The following is a 27,777-nucleotide window of genomic DNA, read 5'->3' as shown; positions in this document are numbered from 1 at the left end:
CAAGTTTAGATCAACTTCTTTGATCTGTTGGGTTGGGTTGGGATTGGCCCGTTTTTTGCACAAAACAGGATTTGCGCTCGAGATATCACCAAATCTGCATGCACGACAACGGTATTTTCAAGGCGAATGTACAATTTTCAACGGTATAAACAAGTTCAAGTAAAGCGTGCCTCTCCGGTGTCGTAATATGATTATCAAAACCGAAACATATTTTAACAATAGTGTATATAACTTTTATATCCATTGACCATGGTGTAGTACAAACAGAATATATTTATGAACTTACAACACAACAAGATTATTGTTATTTTAATTAAAATATATCATATATTTTTTCTTTCTTCATGATCTCCTTCTTCTTCTATTCATAGGGTTCAAACAGCAAGCTTCTGATATTCTTGTTAACCAGTGAGTGTTGCATTCCGAATCCATCCGATTCCTTCTGGTATATAAGTTGTGTCATTCTAGTAACATTAGCACAAACTTCTACAAAATATATTGAAAATGGAGAATCCATCATTTCCTTATTCATCATCTTCCATGTCTGCTCTATGAGTGATCGGATATGCTTTCTTGCCTCTTCTTCCGAAGCATTGTTCTCATTCATGTAACACTGGACTGCTTTTGGCACGTCGCCTCTCTTCACCTCATCCTAATTTAGGTTAACAACACCTCAAATTAATTAGCCGAAATACTTGATCATCAACGCAGTGTAGTAAAGTTGCTAACCCTGCTAACTCATTAACGTAGTGTATTAAAAATGTCAACACGATGACATCAAAATGTAAGCACAGAATTTTGTTGACATTTCAATGCACTCTGTTGACATTATGTGTTGATATTATAATGTCACCGTGTTAACATTTTTAATACACTGTGTTGATGAGTTAGAAACTTAAAAAGTTAGCAATATAACACACCCCTATATATATATATCGTGCAATGCCACATATATACCAGTGATGTTCCCATGTCGTCAACGAGCCTTCCAATAGTACATAGTAGACGAACAATATCATGGTATTTATGCATGCTCTTAACAGCCTCCTCTTCTATCGATTCCGTTAGCGGGAAGAAAAGGTGGGATAGGATGGGGAGACCACCAAGTGATATCCAAGCATTGTTGATGTATTCTTCCAAGCTAGGTTTATACCCCTTGTGGTACCAAGTAGCCTCTATCATATGTGCCTCAACCAAATCACCCCACTGCCAAAATATTCATTAACAACTTCTAACTAATAAATGTACTTATATATTTCAAGTATATGCACAAATAAGTTTTATAGATTTACCGCTTTGCGTAGAAATCGGATGGAGTTGAAGTCTTTATCCTTGAGAGTATAGTAAGCCATCTCATTCACAAAATTATGTAGTGCAAGATAAAACACTTTCATGTAAGGAGGAAGTTTGTCAATTGATTCAACATCCCATCTGACCAAAATAAATGCACCTTTAATATTATAATTCGGTATTGTTCGAATTAAAGATAATATTCTAACCTTCGAATAGCATCTGTGAATAGTTGGAGCTCCTCCAGTGTGCCATAAACATCATAGATATCGTCTAGGGCTGTAGTAAGAACAAACACTTTGGTTAACAGAATCCTCGCAGATCCATGTTCCCGGCGTTCGAGGGTTCCCGTTGCCCAATAGTAGCTTTCAACTATTCTATCTCTAATAAAGGGAAGGTCTAGAGCAAGCCCTGTACTCTCCCACCACCTATCATCAAGAATAAGAATTGCATCAATTAATAAAATAAATTAATAGTACTATATTTATATAATTTCACCTAGAGCTCTCTTTGAGTTCTCCTAGAAATTGTGCTTGAACAATTCCTAAGTCCAATATGGCGAGCTCTAGCACAATTGGATTCATGTCTGGTCTCTTCTTGTAAGCATCGATGAATGCTTTCGCATTTGGCATTTGAACCATCCAATGAGAAGGGAATTCCAATGCAGCTTTCACTGATGCTAAGAGATGAATATCATCAATTTCATGATCAACTACTCGTTTATGCAGAGATTTAGCAGCAAATTCTCTAGCAATTTCTAGCAATTCTTCGCCATGTGTTGCTAGGAACGAAGCTTCATAGAGTTGTAGCAATCCTTTGGTATCGAAATCAGTAGCCTTGTCATGCTTGAAACAATCAAACACATCTGCATTCATTTTTCATTTGATTAGTTTCACCATCAATTATATAAATATTTATTAACTACTACTAGAATTAATTAGGTATAGAGACCTTGAGAGACGTTGAAGCCGTATTGTCTGAGTAGTCTGAATCTGAGAGATGTTGAGTACAATTCCCTTTCATCTAACTCATTCTTCTCCAAATATTTGGTGTTTAATACTTGATCGATTTCGTTTCTAAAATGACAAGATATACCGAGCCTTCTTAGATCATCGATCAGCTCCAAACGTTGTTCCTGCAGCAACAATCTCTTTACCTTCTCAATCAGAGTCGCCGCCTTTTCAAGTTGCTTCTCTTCCTACAGGCATTTGTAATGTAATATAAGATGCTATAGAATTCGAAATCATGAGAATCCATCGTATATTTAGTTACCTTACACTCAAATCTGAACGATTGAATAGAGTCGTAATCCCAAAGAGTAGGCTGGTAGCCTCCAGTTCGTCGTTCAGTTTCGATCTCATTACCCACTTGCAACGAGCAACGGGAATGCTGACCGTCTCGGGAAGTGGCTGAGGTTGCAGCAGTGAAACAACGTCGTTTTGAAGATACCTTAGAAATAAAACTAGTGTCCCTAGGAATCGCAAATTGCACAATAATACTTGACATCTTGTGCTCAATATAATTGATTTCTTCTTAACTTTAATTTGTTGCTTTGATTTATTTTGTGTTATGTTGCATGTATATTTATAGGTCTCAACACTCAAGTTATATGTTAGTACTATTTTTGCCCTCTTATTTAGGGAACTAGTTATTGTGTTGTCGCTTCTGAATACGCCATATTCACAAACACTATCTAATTTGTGCTCAATTTCAACTTTCGCCCCTTTATTAATTTCATACTATTCAAACACTATTAAAAATATCATGCTTAATTTCAACTTACACTTAAGTTTATGTTAGATATATTAATTGTATATTTTGAACGCCGGCATAGAAAATTCAAGCGATTATTAATAATATAATTATGTTTGGGTTTGGTTATATATATAAATAGTTCTCATACTTCTCTACTTAGAAGGTGCATGTTACTTGGTGGCGGAGCCAGACTCTCAATGATGGGGGGCCCAAACAACTACCCCTCCGTCCACAAAAAATAGTCTCATTTATAGACGACACAAATTTTAATGATAAAGTGGTAACATAAGAGAGAGAATGTATAAAAATGTGGATAAAGTAAGAGAGATAGAAAGAAAAAGAGGTAAAGTATGAGAGGAAAATTTTCTAATTTTATAAATGGAACTATGTTTTGTGGACATTACAAAATAGCAAAATGAGACTTTTTTCGTGAATGGAGGAAGTATTAAAATTTATTTAGTATGTTCAGTGTTCGGAACAACTCGAACATAAGCTATAGAAAAAGTTGTGCGTGAGAAATAGATAATAAGAAAATTATGAATATATTTTGTAGGACATTGCATTGATATTAATTTTACTAATATTATATTGTAATTAATATTATATATTTATGTGTATCGAAATACTTTTATTTTTAAATAATAAATATCATTCTTTATGAACACAAATTGGAATCGTATATACAAAATTACTAGAGAGAAAATCAATAAAAATAGTAATGTGAGAAAATCAATAAATACTCTAAATGGATATGAAAAAAAATCAGGGAGTAATTATTATCTACTAATACCAGAAAATCTGGAAAAAAAATATATAAGAATGGGTAAGATATCAGTTAAGTGAATGAATGAATGTAGCAACAGGAATCAAACTTGGTATCTCGCGGATGAATGACCCGTATTCACACCAGCTGCGCTAACTCCTGATGTGATAAATGCCGCATACATATATAATACTCCCTCCGTCTCCGATTAGGAGTCACAGTTTGACCGGACACGAATTTTAAGAAATGGAAAGAAAAGTTGGTTGAAAAGTTAGTGGAATGTGGGACCCACCTTTTTATATTAGTTTTATAATAAAATGTGAGTGAAGTGAGTTAGTGGAATGTGGGACCTACTTACTATTTATGGTAAAAATGAAGTATGACTCTTAATTGGGGACGGACCGAAATGGAAAAGTTTGACTCTTAATGGGGGACGGAGGGAGTATATACTAAATGTTCAAATGGCTAAGGGCCCCCCTGGCCCCACCGTGGCTCCACCACTGATGTTACTATTTTTGCCCCCGCGTGGGCATGTTAAATTCGCGTGACATCACTTTCAAAACACTAACAAAGTAGGATTAATTGCTAAAAGTATAAGCATTCTAAGTTCTTTTAGTAGGTGGACATAAGTTAAAGGAACAAGGGGCTAAGAGCATCCACATCCGTGCTATTGCTCAAGAGCACGGATGTGAGCTCGAACCCACAGTGAGGACTTGATGGACACAGTAAAGGGCAAGGGAGGGCTTAAGCACGTGCCAACGAAAAAATTTCTTTCTATTTTCTACTTCAAATTTTTTTCAAAATTTCTAAAGCAAGCTTCAGTCCTTGCCAAGATAGTGCCCTTAAAGACTAAATCAACAAAAAATTAATGGTAGAAAGGGGCTGAAGACCTGAAGTGAATCAAGAAATGAAAATTTTACAGAAGAAAATAATGAGAAATGCCGCTCAACGTCTGAAATACATGAAAGAAGAAGCTGACAATTAATATAGAATTATGAGTAAAAGCCAAAATTGGTACTGAACATATGACCATTTTATTTTTTTTTCCTAAGCTTTATCTTTTGGATTTTTTGGTCCTGCACATATGGAAATTTGATCATTTTGGTCTCCGTCAATAATCCCGTTAAAAACTAACGGTCAACCCGATTTTGACCAAATTAAACTCTTAATTCTGATTTCTAATTCACTAATTAATATCCAAATTATTTTATAATTGAGAGTTTTTTTAAATATAAGTTACTCCCTCCGTCCCGGCTAAGATGACACATTCCTTAGCCGTCACGGGATTTTAGGAGTTATTGGTTAATGTGTTTAATTGGAGAGAGAAAATGTGGGTGAAAGTATTAAAGTAGAGAGAAAGAAAGATGAATATTTAAATAGGGGTGAGAAAAAGTGGTTGAGTATATTAATTGAAGAGAGAGTTTCCAAAAAAGGAAATGTGTCATCTTAGTTGGGACAAAGTAAAAAGGAAAACATATCATCTTCAGCGGGACGGAGGGAGTAGTAAATTAAAAATCAGAATTAAGAGTTTAATTTGGTCAAAATCGGGTTGACTGTTAGTTTTTAACGGAACTATTAACGGAGGACCAAAATAATCAAATTTCAATATGTACAAAACCAAAAAATCTAAAAGATAAAATTTAGGACCAAAGAGATAAAATAGTCATGTTAAAGACTAACTCTGACCTTTGCTCTAGAATTATTATATTATACTACTAATTTAATAAGTACAGTAGAACAGTTGCTTTACTGAATGTTGTGCCTGTACGTCTATTGACTTTACCAATATAATCTCACTTTTTTAAAAAATACAGTATTAATTTTATAAGTAGTTAATTCACTAAAAATCCATAATGTGATATTAAAAAATAATATTAATTAATCCAATACAGTATTAATTTTATAAGTAGTTAATTCACTAAAAATCCATAATGTGATATTAAAAAATAATATTAATTGATTATATAGAAGAAAGCAATTGGGGTCGCCCAAAAAAGGTAAATTTAGTGGCTTGAACTTATTCCCACGTATCAGTAAAATTTATCACGCGCAATTTTAATTTATAAGTTCAACTTTTTCTTCTTTATATTTACTTTATTATGAAAATTTTAGAATAAAATAATATAAAAAAACTATGCATTTGATGTGTAATAGTATAAATCCTTATAAAGTTATGTGATTTTTACTAGTAATTAAATTTATGATTGTTTTTCTTGCCTTTAAAAATGTTGGGGTTAAATTTTTTTATGCTAGATTAGTATTTAAGTTGTTCAAGTTAAATATTTTGAAGTTGATACAAATAATATTTACTCTCTTTAAAAAGTGTAATTCAAAACGCGAGAATACGTAGAATTCAATATTCATCGCTTTAGTGAAAATATATATATAAATATAACATGAAGTGCGCTAATTTTTTGTATGATATACTTCCTTTGTCCTACTTAAAGCAAAAGTTTTTATCAGACGTGGGATTTTATATAGTGTTTTTGAGGTTTAAATAAAGAAAAAAAAAATATAGATGATGATGTTTCTAATAGAAAATAATGTGTCACTTTAAGTGAGCGTCCCAAAAAAATGAATCATCTTAAATGGATCATAGTTAATAGTATTATTTTTTCATATATATAGTGAAATATCCCTGCTAAGAATTTTTTCTCCGTCCGCCACTGCTCGATAAAGGCTTCAACTGCATCCATTTATAGTCAGCAATTGATCACATCTTGAGTGATATCAATGTATAACGAATTTTAAATGCATAATTAGAAAACAAAACGTGTAGTTCATTATAGAGGTATTTTAGTTCATAGTATAGATTTGAAAATACGGAGTAAGGTTAATTTAGAACACGATGGACTGGCTCGGTAGTGTAACTATTGTCTATTGTTTCGTCTATTTGACACCTAAATCGACACTTCATTGATGACTTTTATAATATAAATAAATAAAAATAACCTTCAATTTTATACTTTTAGAGAAACATATTTGCTAGATTTTTATCAATATAATAAATAAATAAATAAGAAAATTCAAATTTGCTAATACAAATATTTTACTCCCTCCGTCCCCGATTAGGAGTCACAGTTTGACCGGGCACGGGTTTTAAGAAATGTAAAGAAAAGTTGGTTGAAAAAGTTAGTGGAATGTGGGACCCACCTTTTATATTGATTTTATAATAAAATGTGAGTGAAGTGAGTTAGTGGAATGTGGGACCTACTTACCATTTATGGTAAAAATGAAGTGTGACTCTTAATTGGGGACGGACCGAAATGGAAAAATGTGACTCTTAATGGGGCACGGAGGGAGTATCTTATATACGTATATTTTAAAATTTCTTGAAATATGTTTATATTTTATTTTATTTATACTAAACTTAAATTCGTAATTAATCATGTTATTTAAGTATATACTTCAAAACTATCATAACTAAATATTCTACATCTTATAATATGACTAAGTTTCATCAATCTAATAGCAATCCCATTATTTGGTTGGGCTAGCCACAAACCCAAATCTTTACGGTTTGAGTAGAATAGAGTATTTGTAATCTGATAATAAAACCGATTAGCCGGAATATAATTTGCAACCCGAACAGAATAGACCCAAAAATTAAGTTCAAGTGGAAATTATACTCTGCCTGTCTCATTAAAAATGAAGCGTTTTCCTTTTTTATTGTCCCATTAAAAATGAAACGTTTCTTAAAATGAAAACAATTATTTTACTTTTTCATCTCTCTTACTTTACTCTCTCTTCATTAACTCACAAAACAATACTATATAAAATCCTGTGTCGATTCACAAATGTTCCAAGTGAGACGAAGGGAGTATTTAAACAGTGTGACAACAACGTAACTCATCATAGTACTCCGATGAGTTTTTGTAATATGGCATATGTGCTAGTTCCCTAGACAAGAGGGCATAGTTCCCTAGACAAGGGGGCAAACAGTGTTTGTCAATATGGCGTTTGTACTAGACTGTACTAGAATATTGACAAATGTATAGTAAAATATTTAGATAATTCATATTGAAAATATTAATTAACTTAAAATAAAATTTAAGAAAATATTCAAATTTCAAATTATATATCTACATATTTAAAAAAAAGTAATTAAATTTTTTTTATTGAATACTAATTATTTCAAATCAAGCTCAAAATCAAGCCTCCTTATTCGGCCTGTTCCGGTTTTAATCAGACCGGTTGACCGGTTAACCGATTTCAAATTTTCAAAAATCCTAGAACCAGAATCGGGACCGGAATCGATCGGTTATGGTTTGGAACCGGCCGGTTAAGAACCGGTCGGTTCTGGTTTGGAACCGAAACTGATGTTTCATTTTAATCCTAATTTATTTATGATTTTAAATAATTCAATACTAATAAAATAATAATCCAACATCTGGATATATAACAAATAATAACTAAAATTCGAATAAATACAAAAAAATATAAACCAACAGTACAACAATATTCATATATGACTAGTTTATGTTGGCAATTCTTTTATAAAAAAATAAATTCTAAAATTTAGCATTTTTTTAAAAGGAATTTTAAAATTGAATTCTATCTTGTTGTCATCTTTTTTATATGCATCATATTTTTGAAACCACCCTAGTTGCCTATCAGTATTTCATTGATGATTAAATTAATTAATAAAAAGCGAGCTGCGAGGAAATTCCGCCCCTATTAATTAATAAAAAGCGAGTTTCAGAGATTATATATGGATTTTAATTTATCGCTTGTTGTAGATTTAAGGTTGAGTTGAGTTCTATGAATGGAGATAGAGATTTTATAGGTTCACTCTGGAAGCATTGTTGTAGCTGCTTTACCTGTACCAATTGGCTCTGAAGATGTACTGATTTTATCTGCGCAGGAACATACAATTCGAATTTTAAAGAGAAAGTCTGAAAACATATTTATTCCAATTCAAATAGACAAAAGCATGTGAGCAATGTATAATGCACCTAAATTTATATATGAAAATATTCATCTATTACTTTGTTTCATAAAATCTAGTCTCATTTTTCAATTTTGGACGTTCGCCAAAAATAGCCACATGGCTGGGGCAATTTCGGCTGCAAATCACAATGATTTTACTTGAATTGCATAGGTGAAATGAGTGAGAAAAATTGAAACAACGTGATTTAATATCCCATTTTCAAACCATTTGGAATGGAAAATATATTGATAATTAATTCATTTCTTGTTCGAATAATACTTATTCTTTATGATGGGTGGTGGGAGAGTGTTGGGCTGGTCCATATATACCAAACATTAGGCATATTTATGCATCACGAATCTATATCTATAAAAATTGTATAACTATATGCGGTTCAATTCACCTATTACGACTCGGGAAAAAACTAATAATGAAAATCCGAGAAGATAAAGATAAAAAAACTTAACTATGACTCAAATAGATATCTAAGCTAGTATCTCATGAAGATCTTTAACATAATCTCCAAATCTAACAAGTTTAGATCAACTTCTTTAATCTGTTGTGTTGGGTTGGGATCGGCCCTTTTTTGCACAAAACTGGATTTGCGCTCGAGATATCACCAAATCTGCATGCACGACAACGGTATTTTCAAGGCGAATGTACAATTCCACTAGTAAACCTTCTTTGCAATCTTAACCAACTTATAAACAAGTATAGCGTGCCTCTCCGGTGTCGTAATATGATTATCAAAACCGAAACATATTTTAACAATAGTGTATATAACTTTTATATCCATTGACCATGGTGTAGTACAAACAGAATATATTTATGAACTTACAACACAACAAGATTATTGTTATTTTAATTAAAATATATCATATATTTTCTTTCTTCATGATCTCCTTCTTCTTCTATTCATAGGGTTCGAACAGCAAGCTTCTGATATTCTTGTTAACCAATGAGTGTTGCATTCCGAATCCATCCGATTCCTTCTGGTATATAAGTTGTGTCATTCTAGTAACATTAGCACAAACTTCTACAAAATATATTGAAAATGGAGAATCCATCATTTCCTTATTCATCATCTTCCATGTCTGCTCTATGAGTGATCGAATATGCTTTCTTGCCTCTTGTTCCGAAGCATTGTTCTCATTCATGTAACCTTTTGGCACGTCGCCTCTCTTCACCTCATCCTAAATTAGGTTAACAACACCTCAAATTAATTAGCCGAAATACTTGATCATCAACGCAGTGTATTAAAGTTACTAACTCTGCTAACTCATTAATGCAGTGTATTAAAAATGTCAACACGATGACATTAAAATGTAAACACAGAATTTTGTGTGTATTCTGTTGACATTATGTGTTGATATTATAATGTCATCGTGTTAACATTTTTAATACACTGAGTTAGCAACTTAAAAAGTTAGCAATATAACGCACCCCTGTATATATATATATATATATATATATATATATATATATATATATATATATATATATATATCGTGCCACATATATACCAGTGATGTTCCCATGTCGTCAACGAGCCTTCCAATAGTACATAGTAGATGAACAATATCATGGTATTTATGCATGCTCTTAACAGCCTCCTCTTCTATCGAATCCGTTAGCGGGAAGAAAAGGTGGGATAGGATGGGGAGACCACCAAGTGATATCCAAGCATTGTTGATGTATTCTTCCAAGCTAGGTTTATACCCCTTGTGGTACCAAGTAGCCTCTATCAAATATGCCTCAACCAAATCACCCCATCTTCAAATATGCCTCAACCAACTATGCCTTTATCCTTGAGAGTATAGTAACCCATCTCATTCACAAAGTTGTATAGTGCAAGATAACAAACTTTCATATAAGGAGGAAGTTTGTCAATTGATTCAATATCCCATCTGACCAAAATAAATGCACCTTTAATATTATAATTCGGTATTGTTCGAATTAAAGATAATATTCTAACCTTCGAATAGCATCTGTGAATAGTTGGAGCTCCTCCAGTGTGCCATAAACATCATAGATATCGTCTAGGGCTGTAGTAAGAACAAACACTTTGGAGTTGAGTTGTATGAATGGAGTTAGAGACTTATAGGTTCACTCTGGAAAGCATTGTTGTAGCTGCTTTCCCTTTACCAATGGCTCTGAAGATGTACTGATTTTATCTGCCCAGGAACATACACTTCGAATTTTAAAGAGAAAGTTTGAAAACATATTTATTCCGATTCAAACAGACAAAAGCATGGGTGATGGGAGCAATGTATAATGCACCTAAATTTATATGAAAATATTCATCTATTACTTTGTCTGTCAATAAAATTTAGTCTCAATTTTCAATTTTGGCCGTTTGCAAAAAAGGCCACATGGCTGGGGCAATTTCGGTTGCATTTAATATCCCATTTTCAAACCATTTGGAATGGAAAATATATTGATAATTAATCCATTTCTTGATCGAAATAATACTTATTCTTTATGATAGGTGGTGGGAGAGTGTTGGGCTGGTCCATATATACCAAACATTAGGCATATTTATGCATCACCAATCTAGTGTTATAATCAATGTCGAACCAATTTTAAAGACCGAACTGTTGAACCTGTCATGGTTAACTTGTTTTAGGTCATATTAAGACATTGTTAGTTTGTTTTAGGTCATGCTTAGTTTGTTTTAAATCATGCTTATAAAATTCGGATTTGAAAAATACGGATGTCATATTTAGATAATTTTATGTCATACTTACTATCATGACCTAAAACAGACTAAGAATGACCTACATGTTCTCTAAATATGACCTTTGGATGTGGTTCTGTGGTTCGGCAACAAGATTGATTTTTGTTGTAATACAACTCAATCTAGTGTTATAATCAATTTTTAAAAATTCTATAACTATATGCGGTTCAATTCTCCTATTACGACTCGGAAAAGAACTAACAAAGAAAATCCGAGAAGATAAAGAAAAAAAACCTAACTATGAATCAAATAGATGTCTTGCTAGTATCTCTTGAAGATCTTTCCTTATCATGAAACATAATCTCCAAACCTAACGCGTTTAGATCAACTTCTTTGATCTGTTGGGTTGGGTTGAATTGGGATCGGCCCGTTTTTTGCACAAAACTGGATTTGCGCTCGAGATATCACCAAATCCGCATGCACGACAATGGTAATTTCAAGGCGAATGTACAATTCCACTATTAAACCTTCTCTTCAATCTTAACCAACTTATAAACAATAGTGTAATATAATTATCAAAACCGAAAACATATTTAACAATAGTGTATATAACTTTTATATCCATTGACCATGGTGTAGTACAAACAGAATACATTTATGAACTCACAACACAACAAGATTATTGTTATTATAATTAAAATATATCATATATATTTTTTTCTTTATGATCTTCTTCTTCAGATTAGGTCTCAAGACAGTGCCTTTGCATGCATCTGCAGTACAGTATTTGATCTTTTATTCATAGGGTTCGAACAGCAAGCTTCTGAGCTGTTTGTTAACCACCGAGTGTTGCATTCCGAATCCATCAGATTCCTTCTGGTATATATGCTGTCCCATTCTAGCAAGATTAGCACAAACTTCTACAAAACATGTTGAAAATGGAGATTCCATCATTTCCTTATTCATCATCTTCCATGTCTGCTCTATGATTGATCGAACATGCGTTCGCGCCTCTTCTTCCGAAGTGTTGTTCTCATTCATGTAACACTGGACTGCTTTTGGCACGTCGCCTCTCTTCACCTCATCCTAATTGAGGTTAACAACACCTCAAATTAATTAGTCGAAATACTTAATTAGTCAATATAACGCACCCCTATATATATATATGTATCGTGCAATGTCACATATATACCAGTGATGTTCCCATGTCGTCAGCGAGCCTTCCAATAGTACATAGTAGACGAACAATATCATGGTATTTATGCATGCTCTTAACAGCCTCCTCTTCTATCGAATCCGTTAACCGGAAGAAAAGGTGGGATAGGATGGGGAGACCTCCTATTGATATCCAAGCATTGTTGATGTATTCTTCCAAGCTAGGTTTATACCCCTTGTGGTACCAATTTGCCTCTATCAAATATGCCTCAACCAAATCATCCCACTGCCAATATATTCATTAACAACTTCCTATCTAACAAATGTACTTATATTACAAGTATGTACACATAAGTTTTATAGATTTACCGCTTTGCGTAGAAATGGGATAGAGTTGAAGCCTTTATCCTTGAGAGTATAGTAAGCCATCTCATTCACAAAGTTGAATATTGCAAGATAACAAACTTTCATATAATGAGGAAGTTTGTCAATTGATTCAATATCCCATCTGACCAAAATAGATACACAATTAATGTATTATAAGCAATAAAATATTATGATTATTGTACTAACCTTCGAATAGCATCTGTGAATAGTTGGAGCTCTTCAAGAGTACCATAAACATCATAGATATCATCTATAGCTGTAACAAGAGCAAATATTTTGGTGATCATTCTCCTCTCGAATCCATGTTCACGACGTTCAACGACTCCAGTCGTCCAATAGTAGCATTCCACTATTCTATTTCTTATGAAGGGAAGCTCTTGAGCAAGTCCAGTGCTCTCCCACCACCTATCATCAAGAACAAGAATTTCATCAATCAATAAAATAAATTAATAATATACTATTTAATTTCACCTAGAGGTCTCTTTGAGTTCTCCTAGAAATTGTGCTTGAACAATTCTTAAGTCCAACATGGCTAGCTCTAGCACAGTTGGATTCATGTTTGGTCTCTTCTTGTAAGCATCGATGAATGCTTTCGCATTCGGCATTTGAACCCTCCAATGAAAAGGGAATTCCAATGCAGTTTTCACTGATGATAAGAGATTAATGTCATCAATTTCATGATCAACCACTCTTTTATGCAGAGATTTAGTAGCAAATTGTTTAGCAATTTCTAGGGTTTCTTCGCCTTGTGTTGCTAGGAATGAAGCTTCGTAGAGTTGTAACAATCCTTTGGTATCGAAATCAGTAGCCTTGTCATTCTTGAAGCAATCAAACACATCTGTATTCATCTTAGATTTAATTAGTTTCACCATCAATTAGATAAATATTTTATAAATACTACAAGAATTAATAGGTATAGAGACCTTGAGAGACGTTGAAGCCGTATTGTCTGAGGAGTCTGAATCTCAGAGCTGTGGAGTACAAATCCCTTTCATCTGTCTCATTAATAACTTCCAACTTCAAATATTCCGACTTTAATATTTGGTCGATTTCATGTCGGAAATGACAAGATATACCAAGCCTACGTAGGTCATCGATCAGCTCTAGACGTTGCTCCTGCAGCAACAACTTCTTCACCAGCTCAATCAGAGTAGCCGCCTTTTCGATGTGCTTCTCTTGCTACATGCATTTGTAATTTAGCATAAGATGATGTACTATTATATAAAAAATCGTGAGAATCAATGGTATATTTAGTTACCTTAGGCTCAAATTCGAACGATTGAATGGAGTTGAAATCCCAAAGAGTAGGCTTGTAGCCTCCACTTCTTCTTCCATTTTGGATCTCATTGGTGTCTCTAGGATTCTTAAATTGCATTATAATACTTGACATCTTTTGCTCAATTGATGCCTCTTCACTTTGTTGATTTTGTTTATTTTGTGTTAGCATGCATGTTTGTGTATATATAGGGCTCAACTCGAAGGTGCATGTTAGCAATAGTACTATTTTTGCCCCAATTAGCGGGACTCATTATTATACATAGTAGTAGATCATTAATAGCATATTTTGAAAGTCCACTTGTAAATAGTCATGCGAAATCATTTTCCAAATACTGAAAATATTACAATCAATTGCTATACATTCAACAATGACAGGATAAACTAAAAGCTAAGCTAAAATGTACTTCGTATATTTTTAATTCTAAAGGATCCTATCTAAGATATACAAATATACACAATTCTAAAGAATCCTATCTTTAAGATAATACAAATATACACAAAAATAAATTAAAGATGTAAATAATAAAGTCGTATGTAGGTTGTCGAATGGTTTAACATACAAGTTGCATATCCAGATTTTTTTATTTTTGAAGTGTGATATTTAATAATAGTGATTTGAAGCTTTAAAACATAGCCAACAGTCTTCCAGGTAGTGGCAGATTGGATTCGAAAGTGGAAGGGATGGAATATATATTACTAACTTGGTTTAGGTCGGACATGACTAATTTTTCGGTCTTTGGGGCGACGTCGGAGCCAAATGAAAGGGGCATTCATGAGAGTTTTACGTCCAGATAAGGGGAAATTAGCCGCACGCCCTAGATCCGCCATTAGCAGATCTAGTTTAAATACTTTATACTAGATATTTTGTTTAATTTCAAATATCTTTATATGCATGAGATGTAATCAATTGTTAACTAATTACTAATCCAAAATTAAGACAAGTTCTTAAACATTAGATTAGGAGATCTAGTGGTTGATATAATGCAGTGGATTATATTTTAAAGTTAAATAATTATTAAATAAAATTAAAAGGTATTAATATCAATTCTCTCTTATTAAAATTATCCTCAAACTTTAAATTTACGTAACTCTCTCGATTTAAATTATTTTTTCGCAAAAAATATATCGAATTAAAGGTACTTTTATAAGGATTCTAATAAGATTTCAATTGCATATGTTCCGGCGACGTTCGGATGATGAAATTTGATAATTTTTATTTCAATTTTTGTATATGTTGATATGCAGATTTTTATCAACAAATACATCAAAAAAATTTCAATATAATGCATGTAAAATCTCAATAAAACCTTGTATAATCTCAATAAAACTGTGAAGATATTTTCGTGTACTTGTGTTGAAATATTTATGTCATTGTGTTGATATTTGTAATACACTATGTTGATATAAATAAAAAACACGAAAATTATAATATGATAACAGAATGATGATCTTACCTCTTTGTTGATATTTTGTCTACTATTTATTGACATTCATAAGGTTTAATCTCATCCACTCATTTTAAAATCTAAGGATGTAGATTTGATCTTATTTTTATATTATGATGCTATAAGTAATAGAAGAGGACCCAGCATTGCATAATATTTTAGAAGTAATTATTTTTAATAAAAATATTTCAGCAGAGTTTCAATTGCTTAAAAAACAGAAAAAAAAATATAATTACACAATAGTTAAAAAAATTATCTCAATTTTGGGAGTACCGTTCTAACTTCTATGTTAGATATGCTGCATGTTTAGCATGTCAAAGATCTAATTTAAAATTTATACAATTAAAATGAACGTAACACATTTCAATAAATTTAAATAAATAGTGTAAAATTCAGAATTTTCTTACGTTACACCGGATTTTTCCATTTATATGAGCATCCATATTTTACGCATTATGCATCTGTCATTCAGAAAGTCTTTCTCGATCTCTGGCACTTGTGTTTGGGTTAGCAACTTAGAGCATCCACAATAATGGACTAGCGCGCCAGTGGCGGATGCAGGATTTTGAAGTTGGGGGTCCAATTTTCCGATAACAATTGTAAGGTATTATTTGATGTCGTTGTAGCCGAAAGTTGCGATATTATTACGATGGGATGGAAATGAGTAATGAGATATATTTAATTAGATGATATAGAAACTAGATATATGTATATATTTAATATATTAATTATGAATAAAATTTGAAATAAGTTAAGTAATGCAGTATATAACATGAAAATTATTGTGTATAATAGTTATAGAATTTTTTTTAAAAAAACATCACCAAAAAATACTAGCTAAAAGAAAATTTGAAATGATTAATTTTGAATAGATTAATTAATGAAGTACATAAAACATGAATTTTTTTGTGTATAATTGATATAAGAAAAAAAAATAGTATAAATACAATTGAAAATGGTAAAAAGCTAAAACAAGCTAGATGAGATTCGAACTCAGGCGGAAGAGATGCTAGGTGAGGGACCTTACCATCTGCGCTAGGTTATCTTACTATACCTATGAATATAAAACATACACTAATACTTGAAATTGTTGGGGGTTCCATGGGACCCCTAAACCTCCATGTAGGTCCGCTCCTGTAGTGCGCGGACTAGCCGCTAGTCCACCCGCTAGTCCACTATTGCGACAAACTAGCAGTTGATGTACTAGCGCGACGGACGACCTCTCGTACATCGCATATGTCGCTAGTACGTGCGTTGGTCCGTGCGCTAGTTCGCTATTGTGGGCTCCCGATGGACTAGCGCACGTACTAGCGATTTTTCAATTTTTTATTACAAAACTCTATATATATGGCTCGTTGCGGTTCATTTTCATTTGCACCACTTGTATTAACAAGTTTCTCTCTCTCTACTCTCATTTCTATTCAAGATAAATGGAGCACGACAACGACTCTCTAGCCACGAGCGAATTGCAAACCCAGACGTTCCCCGTGAGTGGTGGGATGGTCGGGAATCCTGCCGGGATGACCGGACTAATGCCCCAACTGTCGTGGATGATGCCCCAAATGGTGGGGATGAGTTTTTTATTAGTTAATTCCGTATTTGTGTGAATTTGTGAATTTATTTGTTGGGATGTCCTAGTGCTAGTCCTAGTGTTAGTCCACTATTGTACAATGGGATGTCATAGTAATGTGGCAGTGAAGTGACTAGTCCTAATGTCGTGGCAGGAAGTGTTTTTTGCTATTTCTAGTGCTAGTCCGCTGGCTAGTTCGGTCTATTGTGGTTGCTCTTAGACTATCAACTGCGGTGACCAGAGATGGACCCAGGTGGGTCGGGCGGGGTCGGCCGACCCCACCGCGAGTTCATGTTTACACCAAAAAACTCTAAATATATGTTCGGCGCCCCACGGAAGCCTCACTTCCGACCCCACAGTAGCTCCGACTCCGAAGAGAAATTAACAAGAAAATAAACTTGCAAAAGTAAAGAAATAAAAAAAGAAAGACAAAAAAGGATTTTCGGGAGTAGATCCCAAGTGAAGGAATAAAACGGCAAAGTTTGAATTTCGTAAGAGTCAAGTTTGTTTTGGCAACAGAATTTTGAAAAAGAATGGATGAACTGTGTAAGAGTGTTGGAGGAGAAAGAGGTGGTGGCGTTCGTTTGAATTTATTTTCAAAAGATAACAAATATAATTCTTTAATATATTCGTAGTATTTAAACTAGATCGAAGAATTCTTTTTGCTTTTGGATGTTTTTAGTAGTAATATTTATGTTTAAATTTTTCTACTTTAAATTTGATTAATATTATTTAATTAGCTTGAGTTGCTTAATGATGTTCATTGCTTTTTTAGGTTTTTGAATTTATTTTCATATTTAGTTAACAGGATTAATAATAATATTTACAAATAGAATTATATCATACGCTGAAAATAGTAACAAAGATAATCAGAATAAAAGTAATGAAAAAAATACTCGGAATTTTCATTAATTAAAAGTACGAGCATTTGCTAAACAAGTCAATGATATATATTTTTTAAATAATTACTCAGACCCCGATTAATTGTCACTTTTTGAACGAGCACATGTTTTAAGAAATGTAAAGAAAAGTTGGTTGAAAAAGTTAGAGGAATGTAAGACTCACTCTTTTATGTTGGTTTTATAATAAAATGTGAGTGAAGTGAGTTAGTGGAATGTGAGACAAACTTATCATTTATGGTAAAAATGAAGTGTGACAATTATTGAGGAACGGAAGAAATAGAAAAAAAGTGACAATTAATCGGGGACGTATGAAATATTTAATTATTTTATTTAAAATAAAATAATTATTTTAATAAAATATACTCCTCCGTCCCACGTTAATTGAGTCACTTCTTTTTTGCACTCGTTTTAAAAAAATAATAATAAATAATTAAAGTGAAGAGAAAATAAAGTAAAAAAAAAAAATATAGTTAAGATTTTTCTTTATATTATTCTCTCTATTACTTTTTTTCTCTCCATTTTAACTCTTTATTATTATTTTTTCAAAACGAGTGCAAAAAGAAATGACTCAAGTAACGTGAGACAAAGGGAGTATAATTATTCTTATAAGCATCTGATCCCACGAGCTTAATTTTCTGGATCCGTCGTCATTGGTGGCGACTCTCATAGAGGGACACACGCAAAAGACAAACGACATTTGGTCAAAAAAATAATTGGAAATGTAAATAGTTGTTCGTGACCCTCATCCAAAAGAGTGTGTCAGCCGACCCCAAGGAAAGTGAGGGGCTTAAACACGTGGCGTCGTATTAGTGGTTGTTAAGGTAAATGGTTTTTTTTTTTTATTGGATTAGTTGTCTTTTTATTTTTAACTTTTACTCCCTTCGTCCCACATTTATAGTCACATTTAGTTAGGACACGAGTTTTAAGGAATTGGTGGAGTGTGTAATTAATGAAGTGAGATGGTGGAGTGTGTAATAAATGAAGTGAGATGGAAGAGTGAGATGATGAAGTATGTAATAAATGAAGTGAGATGAAAGAGTGTGTAATAAATTAAGTGAGTTGGTTGAAGGTGGATCCCTTGTTGACTTTTTGGTTTTTTATTTTTTATTTTGGTTTATTTTTATGTTGATAATGACATTTGAGTGTAATTTTAGTGAATAATGGGTAAAATTTTATATCCAAATATGGAAAATTCTAAATGTGACTATAAATGTGGGACGAACTTTTATGGCAAAATGTGACTATAAAACTGGGACGGAGAGAGTAATTTGTAATTTACTTCATTTCTAATTTTTTATTTTTAGCTTTTAATTTAATTCATTTCTAATTTTGATATTACCGTATAACATTTCTTTCATTTTATGTAATATTATGCTATAATTTAATTATATGAATATTTAGCAATTATATACTATAAATTTTAAATAAAATAATTTGTTTTTTTTATATTTAGTAAGAATATTTGAAAAAGAAAATATTTAATTAAGTGCGGGTTAAGGTCACTAATGGGAGTAGAAATTACTATAAGTTGAGAGTCGTGTAAGTTGACGAAAGATAAATGAATATTTTATTAAAAAATTGATTAGAGTTGAGTTGAGTGGAGTGGAGGTTGCTGATGGATATAATCTTTGCATCATGCAAGGTTGTTGGGCTAAATTTCTCAAATAATTAATTTATTATTAATGCGTTTAAAAATGTAGGTTGGGCTAAATTTCTCAAATAATTAATTTATTATTAATGCGTTTTAAAATGTAGGTTGGGCTATATTTCTCAAATAATTAATTTATTAGAATTGCGTTTTAAAATGTGGCACTAGTAACTTTGTAATAGTAAAGTATGTACTAAACAGACCGCAGTAATTTTGTAGTACTAATAGTCTGTCTATCACTTAGCCTTACCACCAAGTTGTTTATTTTGTACCAGTACTACTAAAATAGGTCATAGTAATTTTATACTCCCTCTGTTTTATGGTAGTGGAAACATTATTTTTAGTATGAAGATTAAGAAAAACTATGTTAAGTGAGTTAAGTAAGTAATGGATAAAGTAGGAAATGAAAAATGGTAGAGCGATGATGAGAGAATAAAGTAAAAAAAGAGGGAAAAGTAAGTGAGAAGAAATGTGTTCGCTTTTACTAAAAAAAGAAATGACTCCACTACTAATGGATGTGAAGACTGCATTTCTTCATGGTGATTTGATTGAAGAAACTTACATGGAGCAACCGAAAGGGTTTAAGGTGAAAGTCAAAGAGGATTGTGTGTGCAAGTTGAAAAAGAGCTTGTAAGGTTTGAAGCAAGCTTTAAGACAATGGTACAAGAAATTTGAGTCTATGATGAGGCAACAAGGCTACACGAAGACTAGTTATGACCATTGTGTGTTTGTCCAAAAATTCTTCCCTGATGATTTTATTATCCTATTGATTTATGTTGATGATATGCTTATTGTTGGTCAAAGTGTTTCCATTATTCACCAGTTGAAGCAAGAGTTGAGCAAGTTCTTTGAAATGAAAGATTTGCGGCCAGCGAAGAAAATGCTTGGGATAAGCATATCTAGAGACAGAAAAGAAAGGAAATTGTGGCTGTCACAATAAAGGTACATTGAAAAAGTGCTTGAGAGATTTCGAATGGAGATGGCTAAGCCAGTTAGCTCTCCATTGGCGACACATATGAAGTTGAGTAGCAGACAGCGTCCCTCCACTGATGAAGAAAAGAAAGAAATGAGTAATGTTCTTATTCTTCTGTTGTTGGTAGTTTGATGTATGCTATGGTTTGTTCAAGACCCGAATTAGCTCATGCAGTTGGTGTAGTGAGCAGATTTCTCTCCAATCCAAGGAGAGAGCATGGGAATGCAATAAAGTGGATTTTGAGATATCTTTGTGGTACTTCAGGTTTAAAGCTTTGTTTGGAGGTGGGAAACCTATTGTCACCGGTTATAAAGATTATGATCTCGCTAGAGATGTTGATACCTTAAGGTCTACTTCAGGGTTCTTGAATACTTTTGCAGGAGGAGTTGTTTCTTGGCAATCTAAATTGCAAAAAGGTGTTGCTTGTCGACAACAGAAGCTGAGTTTGTTGCAGCTACGGAAGCATGCAAAGAGTTATTTTTGAAGAGGTTCTTGAAAGAACTTGGTTACTCTCAAGAAAGGTATGCCTTTCTTTGTGATAGTCAAAGTGTAATACATCTTGCAAAGCATCCTACTTTTCATTCCAAATCTAAATATATTGATGTGAAGTATCATTGGATACATGATGTGCTTGATGAAAAGTTGATCGAACTTGAGAAGGTTCGTACGGATGATAATAGGGCTGATATGATGCCAAAGATTTTTCCGAGATGCAAGTTTGAAGTTTGTTGTTCTCTTGCCGGAATGACAAGATCCTCCACATAGTTGTGAGGGGGGAGATTTGTTGGGTTAAGGCTCCCAACTTGTGAAAAAAAGACCCATATATTATTGGCCTATTTATTTACTTAAATAGGTCAATGGAGAAATTTTAAATACCTACCAAGAGTGTAGGAGCCGCTAACATTGAGAGAAGAGAGAGAGAGAGAGAGAGAGAGAGAGAAATGTATAGAAGGAAAGAAGGGGGAAAAGAGTGTTCTCCAAGTTCTGCACAGCGCAGTCTCAGATTTTGTCTTGATCGGAGGTCCAAATTTTGAACGGTTAGATCTTTAGTTACGAATTTCTGACCGGGACTGCAGTTTATTGAGATGTTTATTTCATCTATTTTGAAGTTGTATTGATTATCTAGTGCCTTTGTGTTGTTAAGGATTATATATCATTGTAAACTTCTTAGTTGTATTCTCTCTTGGTGATAGTGGATTTGGTAGACCAGTGGGTCTCGTGGTTTTTATTTCTTCACATTAAAGAGAGTTTTCCACGTAAAATCTTGGTGTTGATATTTTCTATTATCTCTTCACATTATCATATTATTGATTCGTCCACATTAGGTGCTATTTTATAATGCTCCTATTATATTCTTGCAATTGGGGAGGTTTGTTTATCCGCTGCGCCTCAGAATTAGGCCATTCCTCCCAATACCTACGTAGGTCATCGATCAGCTCTAAATGTTGCTCCTGCAGCAACAACTTCTTCACCAGCTCAATCAGAGTCGCCACCTTTTCGATGTGCTTCTCTTGCTACATGCATTTGTAATGTAACATAAGATGCAATACTATATAATCAAAAATCGTGAGAATCAATGGTATATTTAGTTACCTTATGCTCAAATTGGAACGATTGAATGGAGTTGAAATCCCAAAGAGTAGGCTTGTAGCCTCCACTTCTTCTTCCATTTTGGATCTCATTGGTGTCTCTAGGAATCTTAAATTGCATTATAATACTTGACATCTTTTGCTCAATTGATGCCTCTTTACTTTGTTGATTTTGTGTTAGCATGCATGTATATTTATAGGTCTCAACTCTAAGGTGCATATTAGCAATAGTACTATTTTTGCCCCATTAGCTAGGGGACTCATTATTATACAGAGTAGTAGATCATTAATAGCATGCTATTTTTCCATTTTGCCCCATAAATTATGTTCCTTTTGTCGATGGAAAAATGGTCTCATTTTACTATTTTAGGGCGTACAGGAAAGATAGTCTCATTTTAAAATGAAATTTTTTTCTCACACTTTATCCATTTTTTTCTTCTTATCTCTAACTTTTTCCCCTCTCATATTTTACCCACCTTTTCTCTTTCTCTTTCTTATTTTATCAATTTCTCATTAAAGCTAGTGCCGTTCACAAATTAGACTATTTTATGGAAGGAGGGAGTAAATAATTGCTATATTCAACAACTTTAACCTAATGTTACGGGGATGTCAATCAAATCATCCCATCAAAATTTGGGTTAGTCCACAATAGTTAAAAAAATTACCGTTCTAACTTCTAAGTTATATACGCCGCATATTTGGCATGTCAAAGGATCTAATTTAAAATTTGTAAAATTAAAATGAACGTAACACATTTCAATAAATTTAAATAAATTTAAATAAATAGTGTAAAATTCAGAATATTTCTTACGTTACACTCGATTTTTCCATTTATATGAGCATCTATATATTTTACGCATTATGCATCTGTTATTCAGAAAGTCTTTCTCGATTTCCACTGGTGTTTGGGCTAGCAACTTAGCCTCGTGCAAGGTTGGCCTGAATTTCTCAAATAATTAATTTATTATTAATGCGTTTTAAAATGTGTGTTAACTGTATACACTAGCTGGCCAGCTTCTACAACAATGTTGTAATTTTGCACTACTAGACATACTATATATAGTAATTTTGTAATAGTACAGTACGTAATTTTGTAGTACTAATAGTCTAGGTATTACTTAGCATTACCACCAAGTTGTTTATTTTGTAGTACTACTAAAATAGGCCATAGTAATTTATACTCCCCCGTTCCATAGTAATAGAGACATTTCTTTCCGGTATGAAGATTATGAAGAATTATGTTAAGTGAGTTAAGTAAAAAATAAGTAAAGTAGGAAATGAAAAAGAGTACATAGAGAGATGAAGATAGAATAAAATAAGAGAGAGGGAAAATGATGCAGATATAGAATATAAGACTTGGAGGTTAAGCAAGTTATATTTTAGGTTTTATTTATTTTCTAGTTAATATAATTAGTAGATGGAAAAATATTAAAAGTAATTGTTCCTTCTACAAATTAGGTTTTCCTATATTTCCTTTTAGTTATTTTCATTCTAGTTTTATTTCCATAAGTTTAGGATTTCCCTTTGCCTATACATATAAAGGCCTCATTGTTGATCTTTAAAGATAGACTTTGAATATATAATTTTACATTGAGTTTTGGAGGTTAAGCAAGTTATATTTTATGTTTTATTTATTTCCTAGTTAATATAATTAGTAGATGGAAAAATATTAAAAGTAATTGTTATTCCTTCAACAAATTAGGTTATCTTATTTTGCTTATTTTCCTATTAGTTATTTTCCTTTTAGTTTTATTTTTCATAAGTTTAGAATTTCCCTTTGCCAATATAAAGACCTCATAGTTGATCTTTAAAGACAGACTTTGAATATATAATTTTCTATTGAGTTTTTATACTCCGAAGTTCTCAATAAGTTTGAGTTCTTTATCTACCAGTCCACTCATTCTCCGTACGTTTCTGCTTCATCTGCATCAGAAAATTAAGTGAAAAGAAATGTGTTGACTTTTACTAAAAAGGAAAATGACTCCACTACTATACTATGTAACGTATCAAAATAGCAAAATGACTCCACTATTTGGAATGAAAGGAATAGTACTACTAAATAGGACCAATAGTCTATCACAAAGCGTTACCACCAAGTTGTTTGCATAGGGAGCAAAGCACGCTAAATTTTGGGAGGAAAGTTTTGTAAGAGGTAGAATGTGACAACCGAGCTTTTACTCTGACTCAATATTTTACAACTAGTGTGATGACATAACAAACATATTGACATGTAAGAAAATGTTAGTAATATAAATTTTATTTCATTTTAACAAATGCATTTAGAATATTGTTACAATCCTCATAATATTGCTTCTAATTTGATACAATATGTTTTGTGAAAAAATAATTTAAATTGAGAATTCAAAACCGGATCAAATTTAACAATAATGTAACATTATCGATCTTACCATTGAATATGGCTTAATACACAACAAAATTATATCAAAATAAAATTATACTAGCATTATATATTTTCCTTCTTATTGATTGTTCAAGACAGAAGAGTGTTCGCATGCATATCAGATCTTTGATTCATAAGGTTCGAATAGCAATCTTCTGAGCTGTTTGTTAACCAATGAGTGTTGCATTCCAAATCCATCAGATTCCTTCTGGTATATATGCTGTGCCGTTCTAGCAAGATTAGCACAAACTTCTACGAAACATGTGGAAAATGGAGATTCCATCATTTCCTTATTCATCGTCTTCCATGTCTGCTCTATGAGTGATCGAACATGCTCTCGCGCCTCTTGTTCCGAAGCATTGTTCTCGTTCATGTAACACTGCACTGATTTTGGCACGTCGCCTCTCTCCACCTCATCCTAGGGTTAACAACACCCAAACTAATTAGCCTAAAAAGTTTAGAAGTTTTTATTTAATGAATGTAAGGCATGCACAATTAATTTAAAAGTCTAATTAATGCATTTATCACGCCGCGTACCAGCGATGTTCCCATATCGTCAGCTAGCCTTGTAATCGTACACGATGCACGAATAATATCATGGTATTTGTGCGCGCTCTCAGCAGCCTCCTCCTCAATCGAATCCGTTAGCAAGAAAAAAAGGTGGGATAGAATGGGGACACCTCCTATTGATATCCAAGCATTGTTGATGTATTCTTCCAAGCTAGGTTTATATCCTTTGTGGTACCAATTAGCCTCTTTAAAATACCTCTCAACCAAATCTAACCACTGCCAAAAATTTCATTGGCATTTCCCTAATTAAAGAATACACATAATGTTCCAAGTAAATGGTACACAAGTTTTTAAGTGTTACCGTTTTCCGTAGAAATGGGATGGAGTTGAAGCCTTTATCCTTGAGAGTAAAGTAAGCCATCTCATTCACAAAGTTATATAGTGCAAGATAACACATTTTCATATAAGGAGGAAGTTTGTCAATTGATTCAATATCCCATCTGGCCAAAATTTACACAAAATTAACATATAGTACTATAGTTGATAAAATTGTATAATTATTATTGTACTAACCTTCGAATAGCATCTGTGAATAGTTGGAGCTCTTCAAGAGTGCCATAAACATCATAGATATCGTCTATAGCTGTAATAAGAGCCAATATTTTAGTGATCGTTATCCTCTCGAATCCATGTTCACGACGTTCAACGACTCCAATGGTCCAATAGTAGCATTCCACTAATCTATCTCTTATGAAGGGAAGCTCTTGAGCAAGTCCAGTACTCTCCCACCACCTATCATCAAGAATAAGTACTATTATTTCAATCAAGAAAATGAATTCATTGTCACTATATTATATATTTCACCTAGATGTCTCCTTGAGTTCTTCTAGAAATTGTGCTTGAACATTGTTTATGTCGAACATGGCTAGCTCTAGCACATCTGGATTCATGTCCGGCCTCCTTCTGTAAGCATCGATGAAGGATTTCGCGTTTGGCATTTGAACCATCCAATGAGAAGGGAACTCAAATGCAGCTTCTACTGATGATAAGAGATGAATGTCATCAATTTCATGATCAACTACTCTTTTATGCAGAGATTTAGCAGCAAATTCTCTAGCAATTTCTAGCGTTTCTTCTCCATGTGTTGCTAGAAACGAAGCTTCGTAGAGTTGTAACAATCCTTTGGTATCGAAATCAGTAGCCTTGTCATTCTTGAAACAATCAAACACTTCTGCATACATTTTTCGTTGGATTAGTTTCACCATTAATGAAAAACATTATTAATAAACTAAGTAAAAAGAAAGGTAGAGACCTTGAGAGATGGTGAAGCCATATTGTCTGAGGAGTCTGAATCTGAGAGATTTTGAGTACAAATCTCTTTCATGATCTTTGTTTAAATATTTTGCCTTCAATATTTGATCGATTTCGTGTCGAAAATGACAAGATATGCCCAGCCTCCGAAGGTCATCGATCAGCTCCAAACGTTGGTCCTTTAGCAGCAGCATCTTCACCTGCTCAATCGGAGTTCCTACCATTTCTTGCTGCCTCTCTTCCTGTAATAATAGAATTCAATTTTGCATTAAAATCTGCATCGTTAACCATCGTCACTATATTGGTAGTGGACAGAACAATTTTTAAACTATTAAAATAAAATTAAATATAACATATATATACTGCATAATACTAAATGTGACCTAAAATGATCACGAATAATGTTCACATAAGGTATGTAACGTTGCATATTTTTATACAATATCTTTACCTCATACTCAGTGTTTAGCGCTTGAATGTAGCGGAAATCCCAAATGGAAGGAGGGTAGCCACCGGATCGTCGTCCCGTTTGGATGCAACGAAGACGATGATCACTTAATGCAGGAAGTCGACGAGCGATGAAAGTGACACGTGGCATTTTATAACACATAATAATACTGGTGTGTGTGTATTTACAAAGATGGTTTATTGGCTTCTGAATTGCCATATTCATCATCAATTCCAACTCCACTCTAATTTGTTGCTTTGATTTTCTTCACTGTGGTTTATATAAAGGTAGTGGGTGGAGAGTTGGGAGTCATGTTATAGATATTTGACATATATTCGGTCGGATAGCTATTTTTATCAAACTTGGTAATTGGTATTAAAATTGGTATACATGTGATCATCAAAATTGTTAGGCTAAAAAACCAGATATTTGGCATATTTCTATTTTAATTACTTCCTCTGTCTCCCATTAATCCGTCTCCCATTAATTGTACACTTTTGCCATTTTCGTCCGTCCCCCATTAATTGTCTTTCACTTTTACCATAAATGGTAAGTATACCCCACATTTCACTAACTTATTCCACTAACATTTTATTATAAAACTAATAAATAAAAGTGAGACTCATATTCCACTAACATTTTAACCTACTTTCCTTTACATTTCTTAAAATCCGTGCCGAAACTAAAGTGGACAATTAATGGGAGACGAGGGAGTAACTTGTAAATGTAGCTTCCACCAATTATA

At 33.0% G+C, this 27,777-nt stretch overlaps 3 protein-coding genes and 1 pseudogene across 4 annotated transcripts; all 4 read right to left on the bottom strand.

The window, feature by feature from the left end:
* Nucleotides 1-208: 208 nt before the first annotated feature.
* Nucleotides 209-2,839, bottom strand: LOC125222849 (cineole synthase 1, chloroplastic-like). The gene is made up of 7 exons (XM_048125691.2): nucleotides 2,563-2,839; nucleotides 2,242-2,488; nucleotides 1,789-2,155; nucleotides 1,500-1,718; nucleotides 1,293-1,431; nucleotides 958-1,206; nucleotides 209-652 (listed from the first exon to the last, which is right to left on the bottom strand). Exons 1-7 carry the CDS (start codon nucleotides 2,794-2,796, stop codon nucleotides 362-364), a joined length of 1,746 nt encoding a protein of 581 aa, XP_047981648.1. The 5' UTR covers nucleotides 2,797-2,839; the 3' UTR covers nucleotides 209-361.
* A 6,642-nt stretch (nucleotides 2,840-9,481) lies between these two features.
* Nucleotides 9,482-11,348, bottom strand: LOC125185603 (cineole synthase 1, chloroplastic-like; annotated as a pseudogene). Its single transcript, XR_016134352.1, has 4 exons — nucleotides 11,342-11,348; nucleotides 10,714-10,783; nucleotides 10,262-10,538; nucleotides 9,482-9,931 (listed from the first exon to the last, which is right to left on the bottom strand). The product of XR_016134352.1 is annotated as a cineole synthase 1, chloroplastic-like (transcript).
* Nucleotides 11,349-12,020: 672 nt separating this feature from the next.
* Nucleotides 12,021-14,358, bottom strand: LOC125185612 (1,8-cineole synthase, chloroplastic-like). Its single transcript, XM_048082171.2, has 7 exons — nucleotides 14,216-14,358; nucleotides 13,881-14,136; nucleotides 13,429-13,795; nucleotides 13,144-13,362; nucleotides 12,940-13,078; nucleotides 12,608-12,856; nucleotides 12,021-12,501 (listed from the first exon to the last, which is right to left on the bottom strand). Exons 1-7 carry the CDS (start codon nucleotides 14,345-14,347, stop codon nucleotides 12,211-12,213), a joined length of 1,653 nt encoding a protein of 550 aa, XP_047938128.1. The 5' UTR covers nucleotides 14,348-14,358; the 3' UTR covers nucleotides 12,021-12,210.
* A 10,267-nt stretch (nucleotides 14,359-24,625) lies between these two features.
* On the bottom strand, nucleotides 24,626-27,276 carry LOC125185624 (1,8-cineole synthase, chloroplastic-like). Its single transcript, XM_048082181.2, has 7 exons — nucleotides 27,036-27,276; nucleotides 26,586-26,826; nucleotides 26,138-26,504; nucleotides 25,847-26,065; nucleotides 25,635-25,773; nucleotides 25,301-25,549; nucleotides 24,626-25,181 (listed from the first exon to the last, which is right to left on the bottom strand). The coding sequence occupies exons 1-7, from the start codon at nucleotides 27,258-27,260 to the stop codon at nucleotides 24,882-24,884; spliced, it is 1,740 nt and encodes a 579-aa protein (XP_047938138.2). The 5' UTR covers nucleotides 27,261-27,276; the 3' UTR covers nucleotides 24,626-24,881.
* Nucleotides 27,277-27,777: the final 501 nt, after the last annotated feature.

Source organism: Salvia hispanica, chromosome 1 (assembly GCF_029641045.1).
Source record: "Salvia hispanica isolate PSC_SH4W2 chromosome 1, Shi_PSC_v1, whole genome shotgun sequence".
Taxonomy (NCBI): Eukaryota; Viridiplantae; Streptophyta; class Magnoliopsida; order Lamiales; family Lamiaceae; genus Salvia; species Salvia hispanica.
This window is presented reverse-complemented; position numbering and strand designations above follow the sequence as displayed.

Excerpts from the sequence above, each read along its gene's own strand:
- LOC125222849 (XM_048125691.2), bottom strand. The coding sequence starts at position 2,796 with ATGTCAAGTATTATTGTGCAATTTGCGATTCCTAGGGACACTAGTTTT. Across the intron at positions 2,156-2,241 it reads CGGCTTCAACGTCTCTCAAG|ATGTGTTTGATTGTTTCAAG; the intron begins GTCTCTATACCT and ends AAATGAATGCAG. Across the intron at positions 653-957 it reads ACGACATGGGAACATCACTG|GATGAGGTGAAGAGAGGCGA; the intron begins GTATATATGTGG and ends AACCTAAATTAG.
- LOC125185612 (XM_048082171.2), bottom strand. The coding sequence starts at position 14,347 with ATGTCAAGTATTATAATGCAATTTAAGAATCCTAGAGACACCAATGAG. Across the intron at positions 13,363-13,428 it reads GAACTCAAAGAGACCTCTAG|GTGGTGGGAGAGCACTGGAC; the intron begins GTGAAATTAAAT and ends TCTTGATGATAG. Across the intron at positions 12,502-12,607 it reads ACGACATGGGAACATCACTG|GATGAGGTGAAGAGAGGCGA; the intron begins GTATATATGTGA and ends AACCTCAATTAG.
- LOC125185624 (XM_048082181.2), bottom strand. The coding sequence starts at position 27,260 with ATGATGAATATGGCAATTCAGAAGCCAATAAACCATCTTTGTAAATAC. Across the intron at positions 25,774-25,846 it reads TTCACAGATGCTATTCGAAG|ATGGGATATTGAATCAATTG; the intron begins GTTAGTACAATA and ends AATTTTGGCCAG. Across the intron at positions 25,182-25,300 it reads ACGATATGGGAACATCGCTG|GATGAGGTGGAGAGAGGCGA; the intron begins GTACGCGGCGTG and ends TGTTAACCCTAG.